Source organism: Ammospiza nelsoni, chromosome 12, assembly GCF_027579445.1.
Source record: "Ammospiza nelsoni isolate bAmmNel1 chromosome 12, bAmmNel1.pri, whole genome shotgun sequence".
In the NCBI taxonomy this organism is placed as follows: Eukaryota; Metazoa; Chordata; class Aves; order Passeriformes; family Passerellidae; genus Ammospiza; species Ammospiza nelsoni.
The window spans coordinates 6,016,115-6,028,402 of NC_080644.1; the positions used below are offsets into that span (position 1 = coordinate 6,016,115).

The window sequence follows — 12,288 nt, forward strand, 5'->3', positions numbered from 1 at the left end:
AAATGACTGGATTTGCTTTGCAGGGGGTGAGGGGACTCGAAGGCACAGCTGGGCCTCCAGGACCTCCTGGACCAAGGGTGAGTATTCCCTGTGAGGGATGCACTCTGAAATCTGCTCCTCAGCAGAGCTTTGTGCTTTCATGTGGAAGAGTCAGGGCAAACCCCCTTCCCAGGGTACCACGGGGAGCACATGGTGCAGGTGCCTCCTTTCCCTGCCACCCTCAGGGTAAGAAGAAAATCCTTGGCTTGCTCTGGCAAGTCCTGAGGAAGCTTCATCCCAGCCAGGACATTCTTATTGTGCTGTGTTAGCTTTCCTGACACTGCTGTTTTCCAACTGCTGGTTGAGCTGGAGGGGGTTTGGTTTGTTGGACTGAAATCAGCAGGGGCTGGAGGATGCAGGCAGTGTGAAAGGTTCCCCCCACATCCCTGCCAGTGTCTGCTGCCAGGGCTGGATGTAGATGGGTGTGCTTGCACTCTGTCACGCCCAGGGTAGCAGAACTTTAAGATCTGTTGATTCACACCTCCTAATTGGAAGGCACCACAGGAACACTTCATTTTACTTGAGAAATTGAACCAAATTTGGGGTTAGTTGATGGCTGGTGGGCCTGAAAAGTTACTGATTCTCACAACTGAATCTCACCGCTGAGTCTCACTGCTGAGTTATAAGGAATTTGGCAGTGGTTGTGCTAAGTTATTTATAGGAGCCAAGGTTGAATTAGGCTCATAACTTTGACTTGTTCATCCTGAGAATATGTGGAGCTGGCAGCAGTGAGCCTCAGCTTTTTAAATATGAGGAAAGCACTGTCACCTCCAGAGCAGGCTCTGAAAGCTGTTCTGGTGCTGCCTTGAAAACTTTTCTCATTTTCACTGTTCAGAAAAGTTGCTAATATCTATTGAATTTAAAAGTAATAGCTGGAAAATTCTAAAACAAAGTATTTCTGCTAGTTGTTTTTGGCTGATTTTTTTCTTCTCTTTGTGACTCCAAAAGGCACAGAAAGCTCACAAAGAGGAGATGACCACAGAAGGCAGTTCCCACTCTCTAAGCTGCTGTTGATGTTGTTAAGTATTAGAGGCCAGCACAGGTTTTAAAGGAAAAAGAGAAAAAACAAGTGGTATTGGGAGGCTGAAGAGGAAGGTTGTGCTCTAGGCTGTGTCTAAATCTGAATATATAATAAAAAATCAAAAGCCTGTAGGGTATAAACTACACTGCAATTTGTTGGCAAAACTCAGCTTTGCTGGCTTGGCCATAATTGAGATGGTGATGGGAAATAATGTGAGCATGGCTCACACACAGTGAGCTTTGAACAGTGAGTTTGTGGCTGGACAGGAAACTTAAGGCTGCTGTTCCCTTGCTTGAGTCCTCTGAACTCCCACCAGGGGTGCCCCTGGAGCCCTTGAACAGAAAAAGAAAGTTAGGGAATAACTGGATGGCTAATCTGTAATGTCTGCAGGGTTTCCAAGGAGCCACAGGCACCCGAGGCAGCAGTGGTGAGAAGGGACCTCCAGGTGATGTTGGGCCAACAGTAAGTTTCTGCTTTGGGGTCTCAAAGAAGGCCAAGACATGGAATAATTGAATGGGAATGAGCTGTTCCCACAACAGCTCTGCCTCAGAGTCTGAAGAATAGTTTAAATTCACATTCATCCTTCTAAAGGAGATGTCTGGGCATTCAAAGCCCAGGCTACCGATCTGTTGATAAAGCATTCAACAAATCCCAGCTCCCTTCGCCCTCTGCAGATTCACCTGCTACACAGAATCTAAACATATTTCTGGTGTAAGATTCTAGAATAAAGCAAGAAAGTCACTCATGAGCTGGAGCAGCCAGCTTTGGGCTTGAAGGCGATCTAAATGTCACAGGAATTTCTTCTCCTTAGATGCTAAAAACCACCTGTACTGTTGGGAAATCTGTTCTTAGAGTGCATCTGAGAAATTTCTGCATCCCTGTTGATGGTGCTTATTCCACTGCTCCAGTAACTGATTTATTACTCTTTTATTTAAAAATAAAGTGTTTGAGCCTGAATTCATACTTTTAAGTATGGACTTAAAGCTCTTAAAATCACTGCCATGAGGTCAAGGAAACAACAAGAGTGTGAGGAACAATCATTGTGCTCCCACTAATGTAACCCACACCCCCAGTGAATTTATTTGTTTGGTTTTTTCTGTTCTTCCTTCCTTAGACATTTTTTTTTTTTTTTCTGTAGGGGCTGCCAGGTCCCAAAGGAGAAAGAGGAGAGAAAGTGAGTTTTTCTCATGCTGGGTGATATTGTCAGTGCATCATACACTCAAAAGACTGTGTGTGATAACTTGAATTGCAACTTTTTCTTACAATTATGAGCCAAACCTCTCCAGTGTTGGTTGTACCTATTGCTTTTTTCCTTTCACCTGCACAGGCTGGGCTGCTGGGGTATAAATAATCCCACAGCAGTCAGGAGCTCCTTAGTATCACTTGTAGTAATGAAGCAGAAATGTCAAATGCAAATCCATTCTTTGCTGAGAAGGGAAAAACCAAACCCACTTGGCTCCACTTTGTTCTGGATTAATGTGTTGCCAAAGGGGACTCATTTGTCATAATCATTGTCCATGCCCCAGCACAGACCTTGGCAGCTGGGACATCCACACTACCTTGGAAGGTTCTTTTATTGGGAAAAGAAGTTTTTCAAGTTTTTCTCATCCTGACTTCTGGTTAAATCAAACTGCCATGACTTTCTAGGAGTCATTGCCAAGAGTGACTTATGCGAATTTTTCTTCAGACAGGGATGAGGTGCTTTTGTCTCAAGTTAATGCTTCAGAATTATAATTTTTAAGAGCATTCTCCTTCCAATCACACCAGTTTTTCCTTTTCTAGACTTTTTTTTTACACTGAAACTTTTTGTTTCCCCCTCCTTTGGGTGTTGAACAGAGCAGTTTTTAAGCCTGGATTTTCTGCACAGTGATCCAGCCAGAGATGTATGTTTTATAAACAGTTCTTGAAGCAGGTGCATTAGGTATGAATTTTCACAGTCAGTGTTTATTTTTAAGCAGGTTTTTGCATTTTAATTGCTTTTCCCTACTTCACTAAAACTTTCTGAAGGGCTCATGATATATGATTTATTCAAAATACAGTAAGAATCAATATTCATGGAAGATGGAGTCAAAGATAGGAAGTTGTAATATCTGATCATACTAAATGTTTTACATATCACAGAACACTGAGTTATAGACTTAGCATCTTTTCTGATAAAATTTGAGGGTGAAATTTGCTCTCCCTTTTTTGGTAATTATTTAGATTCGGTCTGGTCCTTTTGATGTGCAGGAGAAAAGCAATTATTGATGTTTCCAATTTCAATTTTCTGGTTTCAGAGCTTCTTGATAAATAAATAGAGCTGCATTTCACAGTAATTAATATCTCTGGAACTCAAGCTGAGAAAAAGAATGGGCTGAAAGATCTCATGCATTATGAGGTTGATCCTTTCTAAAAGATATTGATACTTCATTTTTTTTCTTAATTTTTTTAAAAAATGCTTCATTTTAGGGGGAACCACAGTCTTTGGCCACCATTTACCAGCTCGTCAGCCAGGCCTGTGAGCGGATGATCCAGAGTGAGTAAAACCAACCCAGGTCCTGAGTCTGCTCGTGTGGTGATGGGACAAGGGGGAATGGCTTTAAGCTGAAGGACTGGATTTATATTAGATATGAAATTGTTCCCTGTGAGGGTGCTGAGGCCCTGGCACAGAGAAGCTGTGGCTGCCCCATCCCTAGAATTGTCCAAGGCCAGGTTGGATGGCACTTGGACCAACCTGGGATGGTGGAAGGTATCCCTGCCATGGCAGGGCATGGAAGAGGATGAGCTTTAAGGTCTCTTCCAACCCAAACCATCTGTGATTCTATGATCCTATGACTCTCCAGAACTGGAAAACCAGAGGAGAGACAGCCTGAAGCTGCAGTGACCCCAGCAGCCCCACCACCAGCAAATGTCCCATCTCAGGCTCTAAGCACTACTTTGTCTTTATCGGGTGGCAGTAGCACAGAAAAGACCTGCAAAACATTTATTTGCAAAACCCTTTGGTGTTTTGCAAAGCCTCCTTTATTTCTTAAATGGAAAAGATTGAAACTAATTTGATAGAAATTATTCTTTCAGCAATATGTGCTGATTCCTCCCGAGACGAGGCAGGTTTGTAAAGCTCCTGTGCTGCGATGTGCAGAGAGAAGCAGTGCCTTGCCCAAGGTCAGGCAGCAAAGTCATCACTCAGCTGCCCATCTTCATCTCCTGCCTCTCTCAGTTTTGACTGACAGCTTTTCAGCACTAGCTGATCATTCTAAGTACCTTTTCAGACAAAATCCTTTGATTTTTATCTCTCTTCTGAATTTCTCAGCCAAGGAAATGTTTGTTTTCTCTCTTGCCTTCTCAGCTCACGTGTTGAAATTTGATTCATTCATACATGAACATGCAAGGAAGCCAGTTCCCATCTGGGAGGAAAGGTTAAAACCAGGAGAACCAGGACCTCCAGGTCCTCCAGGCCCACCTGGGAACAGTGGAGAAAGAGGAGAAAATGGCAGCCCTGGGCAGCCAGGCAAGGATGGGTATCCAGGAGAGAGAGGTATGGGCAGAAGTGTTCATATGCATTTTTCACTGCATCTTTGGTACTTTAACTAAACATCTCAGTGCCTCAAGCAGTATTGTATAGATAATACACAATATTGTCTCATTTTATTGCTGTTTTCCCTTTGGATTTCTCCATTCTAGGAAGCGACACCCAAATTATAAATCTCAACAAGTAGGGAGAAGCCAGATGCAACCTACTCTGTTTTCAAGCTCTGAATGGAAGGAAAGGTCAGATTAGCACCATTTGTAGGTTTGGGAGGGACGGAGAGTTTAATTTTAGTGGGCAGGAGGCTTTTGCTACAAAAAACCAGTTATTTGGGTGGAGACATGGTGGTGGAACAGATCAGCTTTGGGCAGAAAGGAGGAGCATTGGAAAACACTGATGGAAGGCATGAGACAGCTGGAGCAATCTTTAAAGGGGAAGTTTCTGGAGCAGTAGTTTCACAATGAAAGACTCAGACATAACTAAAGAAATAGATTAATATGATCTCTGAAGTGGCCTCAGTTATTGCACATGAATGAGTGAAAGGTGGGAAGATGTTTTGCTTGGATTGGCAGACGTTTGTCAGTGGTTCAAGTAATTGTCTGTCAAAATAAAAAGAAAACCATTGGTTTCAGCAGTGTCCTAACACCTCAGAGTAACTGGAAATATTCTGTTTAACTCCTTCCTCCTGAAGTAGTCAGTCTTAGCTGGTATCTGCAGAGCTCATCAAAACATCACTTCAGAGAGAAGGGAGTAACAACAGATTTTTCCAGCCTGTCAAGCAGGAGAGGGCAGAAGACAGATCTAGTGAAAAAACACCTGAAGGACATGGCTCATCAAAATATTTTCATCTTAAAATAATGAAAAAATCATATTTTGTCAAAATGTACCTGTTTTCTTTGAGAGGTACTAGTTTAACAAGTAATTTAACAGGAAAATATCAATCCTAGCTAACCAGCACCTGGTCAAAGAGACAGTTCAGCTTTGTGATTTGTTTGATCCACATGAAGAGCACAGAGGTGGGCCCGACCCTCAGGCTGGTGCAGAAACACTATTGCTATGAATTTCTCTGTGAAAAATGTTCATTCCCACCCCTTTTGGGCTGCAGATCTGTGCTGCTTGGATCAAAGAAATCAGTGCCCTGCTGGTCAGAGCAAGAGTAGGTGTTCAGAGTGAGTGAAAGCAAATGGATGTTTCTCAGTGTTGCCAAGGGTTGTGACTCCTCTTTGACTCATGGAGAGACTGCAGGAGCCTCAATTCAGGGTGAAATTTGACATAGAGTGAAGCAACACTTATCTCTTATCTGTGAATAGGTGCCCCAGGGCCCAAAGGAGAGAAAGGGATGTCTGGAGCCAGTGAGGAAGGGAGCCAAGGACCCAGAGGCAGAACAGGTAGAGTGACCCCAACTTCTGTCTATTGATCCAAGGATGGCCAGCAGCTCTCAGATTCAAAGCATCATCCAGCTGAAGGACCTCTGTGCTGGGGCTGGACTCACCTTCCCACCACAGCCCTGTGGCAGCATCCTCAATGGTTTCCTCTCTGCTAAAATGCAAGAGATTAACCAGGCAGCTTCTTCCCTCTGGTACCCATTCCCAGGGGATGATGTGTTTTGAGGACATGACACTCATCCAGGGAGTTTTGGTTTTGCTGCCTTTTTGCATGCAAGACCAGATGCTTGGGGGATAGAAGCTCTGAAAATTCAGCTCGTGGAGCATAAGGGTTTGTGAGTAATCTGTGAGGATTTGGTGTACTCCTCCACCCTGATCCCTGATCTTGGGATCTGTGGGAAGTTTGCTACTGGCATAACAAACCAGGCACTGTCAAAAGAGTGTGGTCAAACACATTCTTCTGCATTTAATTGTCCAGAGTTGAGATGTAAAGGCACAAACCCCAATGACTCTGGGGTGGATCCTGGGGTTAAGGTGATTCTCTGCTTTAACATGTAGGTGGATTTGGGGTTCTCAGGCTCCATTTTTAGCCAAGGTGTGCACCCTTAAGGTCAAGAATAGGGATTCAGGTACTGGGATCCAGAACAGGTTTTCCAACTGGCAGGTCCTGTTTATCCACCAAAATGAGGAAACTATGCTCAGAAAGTTACCTGCCATGTAAGATGGGGGAAAATACAGCAGAGGTATGACACTGCAAAAGCAGATGTGCTACAGCTTTCTGTGCTTCTCCTTCTGCAGGCCCACCAGGAGAAGTTGTGCAGGGGAAACCAGGTCCCAAGGGCATCCCTGGGAGTTATGGTCCTCCAGGTTTCCCTGGTGCCAGAGGGCAGCCTGGGCAGCCCGGGCAGCCCGGGGGCTGTGATATCTCTGGATGTTACGAGGCTGATAGAAGAGGTAAGTCCTGACTATGTCAGCATAAAGTGGTGATTTTAAGGCTGTCTCTGGTTACTTCTCTTGAGCCAGCAGAGACCTCTGTTGATCCTTCAGGCACCATCAGTCCTGCAAAGCCTCCTCTGCAGAGCAGTCAGGGTGATTCCCATGCAACCCACATGGACAAAAGCCAGCTCCGTGGGCTGCTCCTTCATGGATTAACACATAATGCAGCACTAGCCAAACAGGTGGGGAGGGATCATGTGGGATCAGTTCTTCATGTCCCCAGCAATTGTTTCCATGGGGGATGGAGAGAGGGACAATTCCTCAGTTCCTACATTTGCATTTCATGGAGGCTCAATGGGACAAAGGCCTGGGTGATGAAGAAATTCTCTGGCACAGAACAAAAGGTTTACAAGGGAAAGGAATTAATTCTGTGCCTTTCCTTCTCAGACCCTGACACTGATTTATTCATTTGCTCAGTGGCCTTATCCTTTCCACACACAGATTTTGTTCCCTGATGGCTGGGGCGGAGGCAGCTGAAGACATTGCTTTTCCCTGGAAATCTCTGGAAGAAAACTCCACAACTCCAAAAGAAGCAGCAAACCAAACAGCAGATGTGTTATGTTTTTTTAATGCCCCATCATTTCTGTATGGACAAGTCAATCAAACTCCACAGCCACAGCCTGTGTCTGGCTGAGCTGTCTGTCTGCACAACTGCAGTGCTCAAACTCACATCCCACAGCAGGAAAAAGGCACAACTGGACACTCGGGCTGACAGACTTGTAAGAAAAACAAATACTGTATTGAAATGCTCAGAAATAACAGATAATTTCTGCCCATTTGTCTGCTTGTGGTCCCTTATTGTCAGTTGTTGTTCTGTGTCCCCAGCACAGAGAAAAGCAGCACCTCATAACCAAAGAAGCAAATCCACTGGAGCACAGCTGCATTTTCTGTTGGCTGCCAAGGTAACAAAGTCTAGCACCATCTTGGCTGTTTCTGCTCTTGGCAGAATGCTGATGGTTTCCTCGCTGGGGTGTTTTGTACACAACCACTGCAGCCAGAGATCACCTCACTGTGATGTGACAACCACTGTTCATCTCCCCTGGGGCTTGGTAGCTCAGGCAAAGCCTTACATGAGTCACAGCCCTGTGCTGAGAGGAGCTGGAGATTAACCTGCTGCTTTTGCCACGTCTCCCTCCTGCAGGCTGAGAAGCTACTTTGCATTTTATCAGGTGGAATATTGAACAGCTCTGAGTCTGCCTTTTACCCGTATAACATGGAGGTAATTGTTGTGTTACACCCCCTTCCTTGCCATCAGCTGAGATGTGTCTGCAACAAACCATGCAGATACTGATAAAAATGTTCCTTCTTCTTTGCAATCACTGCTTCAGGCTGTGCTGGATTATTGTCTGCAACCTGCCCCTGCATCAAAAACAAACCTTCCTGAACTCTGATTAAACCCTAAGCCTAAAGCATCAGTACATACTTTTCAGAGCTGTTAAAAGGTAAAAAATGGAGCATCATGCACATTCCTCCACATTTATTCTGGATGTGTAATTTCTGCAGTTCCATACAGGCTGGCAGCCTGATATTCATACAGCCAGCCTTTGAAATCCTAGCAGCAAATACATCACACTTAGAGAGTAGATTGTCACATCAATACCAAGGAGAAAGAGGTTTACCTTAAGAGAACTGACTTTTTTAGACAAGGAGTCCAAATATTATTTCTTCTTGTCATTAAGAAAAAATCCTATGGAGTTAAGAAATTCTGCTAAAGGAATATTGGAACATGTCAGACTTGTGTGGGAGCCAACCTACAACAAAAGTCAGATAAAATATGGTTAGTGCATCCTGTAAGTATTTAAAGTTGTTCTTGGCTTCATGTGCATTCATTCTCTAGAAGCTCCCAAGAATTAATATTTTCACTATGACATACAGTCCCTCTGGAAAATGTAGGAAAATGCATAGAAGTACCATTCTGATGGAAGTAACATTTCTGTTCATGGTGGAGCTCTCCAGAGCTGCCTTGACATATAAAATGGAAACCTTTCAGCTCAGAAGTGTTGCTGCAGACAACAATCAGAAGAGAAAGGAGAGGTCAGAGGAGCTGAAGGTTGCAGCACAGCAGGAACAGTGTGTTTGGAAGGGACACCTGCACAGGAACACCCTGCACAGGTGTTGGGGTGTTGGGAGTTGCAGTGTTTCTGTTTATACAGGTCAGAGCTTTGGAACTGTGCTTTCCAGATTCCTTGGAGAAAAAAAATTTAAAAAACCAAAAAACAAAGCCAAACCTACAGTGAGTTGGTTCAGAATGGTTTTGAATTTAGCACTGAATATAAACTCTAAAGCTGTGATAACTGGCCAGGGCAGAAAATTATTGTCATGAAATGCTCACAAAGTGGGGAAGGTGAGCAGTACAATGAGGAACATCTGCATTTGCAGGTTATTCTGCTTCCTTTCTGGCTTAAGCCAGTGCAGCCAAATTCCCAGTCCTGAACTTGCTGTTCTGCCTGTTAAAATTAGTAACCACAGGTGATTTGAGACAGAGCTCCTTTATGTTTTTTTATCAACTGTTTTTGGAAATTGCTCACGTCCCCTCTCTGCCTGTCTTGGGATTTGATCTATTTTGGTGGAATTTCCAGTGACATTTGCTTTTGTCTGGTTATTTCAGATCCAACAGCAACAGTCAGGCTTTAACAAAATTGGGTCCCAGCAGGGCTATTGATTAGGAGAGAGACAACCTGCACAAACAACTCGTCCATTTATCTTCCTAAACTTTATCCCATGAGTGGTTTTATTTACTTGAAATCAAGGATATTTAGTCCATGTAATGTCACAGAGCCTGTGCCAGTGCTTTGTAACCAATTCCTCAAGCCAAGGAGCTTTTCTGCTGAGAGATTTTAGGCACTGAGAGTTTGACCCACCTGGTGTAGGTAGATTCTAGCAGAGGCTGAGGACCTTTCACTGATAGATATTTTTGCAATAAGCATTTTTCGAGGTGTTATCTCTGTCTCAGGAGTAAGATACAACCACTGGAGTAACCAGCAATGCTGTTAACAAGCAGCAGAGCTTGTTATGGCCTTTCTCCAAGACTCAACAGCTTGGCTGGATCAGAATTAAAGGGCTGGAAAGACAGAGATACCCTGGGAGTGGATAAAGTGTCATTAATGGACATCACTGCAGTGGGGAAGGGCCAGGTGGGGCTTTATGGGGGTGTTTTCCTTAGGACTGCACATGAATCTTGCCTCTCCCATCTCCATCTCTGCCTGTCTCCCTCCACACCAGTGACTTTCCTTGAGCCAAATTTCTTGATAAATGTCTAGAGAAACTTCTCCAAAAGGGAGGTGTTATAAACTGTGTGGATTGGCTCACTGGGGAATGAGATGGAAATCAGCCCTGGAAATGCTGGGGAAATGGGGATTGCACAGATCATCCTACCAGCCAGCTGCATATAAAACACCCCGCATCCTCTGTGGATGGGAATGTGATCTGGACAAAATGAGCATTAGGGAAGCAGGAGAAAGGAGATGTAGGGAAAAAAACAGAACAATGGAGGTAACTGAGGTTATTACAGCCAGTTTTCTTCCATTCATGCCCAAAGGAGCTGTACTGGAGGGAAAGCATCAAACACCATGGTGAGGATTCAATCTCTCCTGCACAAGTGAAACAGAAGAAGATCAACATCCATATCTGCTGTCTTTGATGCCTTTGGGGTCTCTGAGCTTAGTTTTGCCCTCCTGGAAGCTGAAAACCATTTACTTAGCTCTGAATCTCTTCCAAGACATTTTAGAGCTCTTGTTGTGTCCCACTCTTGCTTCCTCACTCTTTTTCTGATGTCAGCTTGTTCACTCAAGTCCTGGGAATCAATTCTGAGCCGGGAGCATTACAAATGCCAACAGTCTGGCTGCATGCATTTTCCTGGAGTCTTTCATATGCTAAAACCTTTCTTTGTGTTCCATGGGTTTGAAATAGCACAATTATTCATTATTCTACAGTTATAGTCTGGTTTGTGTCCCAGTTTTATTCCAGTTTCTGATCACTGAATCCTATGGAGGGATAGCATCCTCCTAAACAACCTCTAAGATGGAATAACCTGCCTGAGAAAGAACAGTAAATGTTGTTTCCTAATTTCTCCCCTTAGACTTCAAAAGGAGGCACATCAGAGGCAAAACCAAGAATTTATTTGAACTTTTACCTGGGAAACTACTTATGCGACATGTGAAGAAAGGTAGTTATCAGTGTATGAAAACTGCTGTGACATTAAAGTAGAGGATGCAGGGACCTGCCCTATGCCAGCTTCTCCCCAGACACCAGGAACACCTCTGGAAATGGTTTCAGCTGTCACTCCTCATCTTGTCCCTCCAAACCTGGTGATCCTGCAGTGGCACTGACTCCTCAAGGACACAACCACACCCTGAGCCCTCCTGATCACACCTGGTACCTCTGATGTGCTAATGCAGCTCTTTCCTGCTCCCCCTCCTGCATGGCAGGGCCATTCTGCCCTGGGTTTCACGTTCTGCTCTGCTGCAGTTGAAGTGACACACTGCCCTTGAGACACTGCCCCACACACAATGTGCACTGGCCATGACTTTGGGCAGAAAAGGTGAAAATTGGAGATGAGCCCTATGCTGTGAGCAAAGGACAGCCTGTGCCTGTCCCTGCTGAACTCCCCTGTATGTCACCTTGAACATTTGGCTCTTATTCAGTCCTTAAACCTTTATCAGCTCTCCTGGTGCCTCCAAGCCATTCCCTCCTGCCCCTAGGGCCCAGCACAGCTCTGGCAGCCCGGACACCCTGGCTTGGCTTTGGCTCCTGTGTGTGCTGGGAGATGTGAGCAGACATGTGAGCAGAGACTGGAGCTGCTGCTGCCTCCATCCCAGCTGGAAACTGCTGCTTTTACTGCTGAAAATGTGCATGCCCAGCCAAGCCTCCCACCTGCCCTGCTGCTAGTGATTCCCATGTGTTCAGGAGGAGGAGGAGGAGGCAGAGAGCTCTGAGCAGCTGCTCTGGGCATTGCTGTGATACCATGCCCCTAACCCAGCAGCGCCCAGGGTCAGAAATCTTCCACCTTCACGATCCTTTTGTCAAAATGTGCAGAGGTGCTGGGGAGGGCCCAGCTGTGCCCCCGTGGGGCTGTGACAGCAATAGGCAGCCCTGCTGTGTCACAGCCCTGCACACACACCACAGCTGTGCTGGTACATTTATGCACTAGACCTTGAAGATGTTCGACTGTTTGTTTTCCTTTCATTGCCATAAGCAAACTCACTGACTGTGAAAAGGGATAAATTAGCATCTCCAAAGGCTGGGTCTCTCTTCATTCTGAAAACAAGCAGCAGCTCGGCTCACTCATCTCCCTCCCTGCCTCCCACCCTGTGCTGTGCCAGCACAGCTCTTTGTGGAGCTGG

General features: G+C 45.0%; 1 protein-coding gene across 1 annotated transcript in view; it reads left to right on the plus strand.

Moving 5' to 3' along the window:
• Positions 1-7,668, plus strand: part of COL20A1 (collagen type XX alpha 1 chain) — a 48,455-nt gene extending 40,787 nt beyond the window's left edge. Inside the window, exons 32-39 of the mRNA XM_059480765.1 lie at positions 24-77; positions 1,451-1,522; positions 2,199-2,234; positions 3,509-3,575; positions 4,386-4,574; positions 5,876-5,953; positions 6,749-6,904; positions 7,388-7,668. Of these exons, the coding sequence (XP_059336748.1) occupies positions 24-77; positions 1,451-1,522; positions 2,199-2,234; positions 3,509-3,575; positions 4,386-4,574; positions 5,876-5,953; positions 6,749-6,904; positions 7,388-7,401 (666 nt within the window). The 3' untranslated portion in view covers positions 7,402-7,668. The remainder of the gene's footprint in view (positions 1-23; positions 78-1,450; positions 1,523-2,198; positions 2,235-3,508; positions 3,576-4,385; positions 4,575-5,875; positions 5,954-6,748; positions 6,905-7,387) is intronic.
• The last annotated feature ends 4,620 nt before the right edge of the window (positions 7,669-12,288 follow it).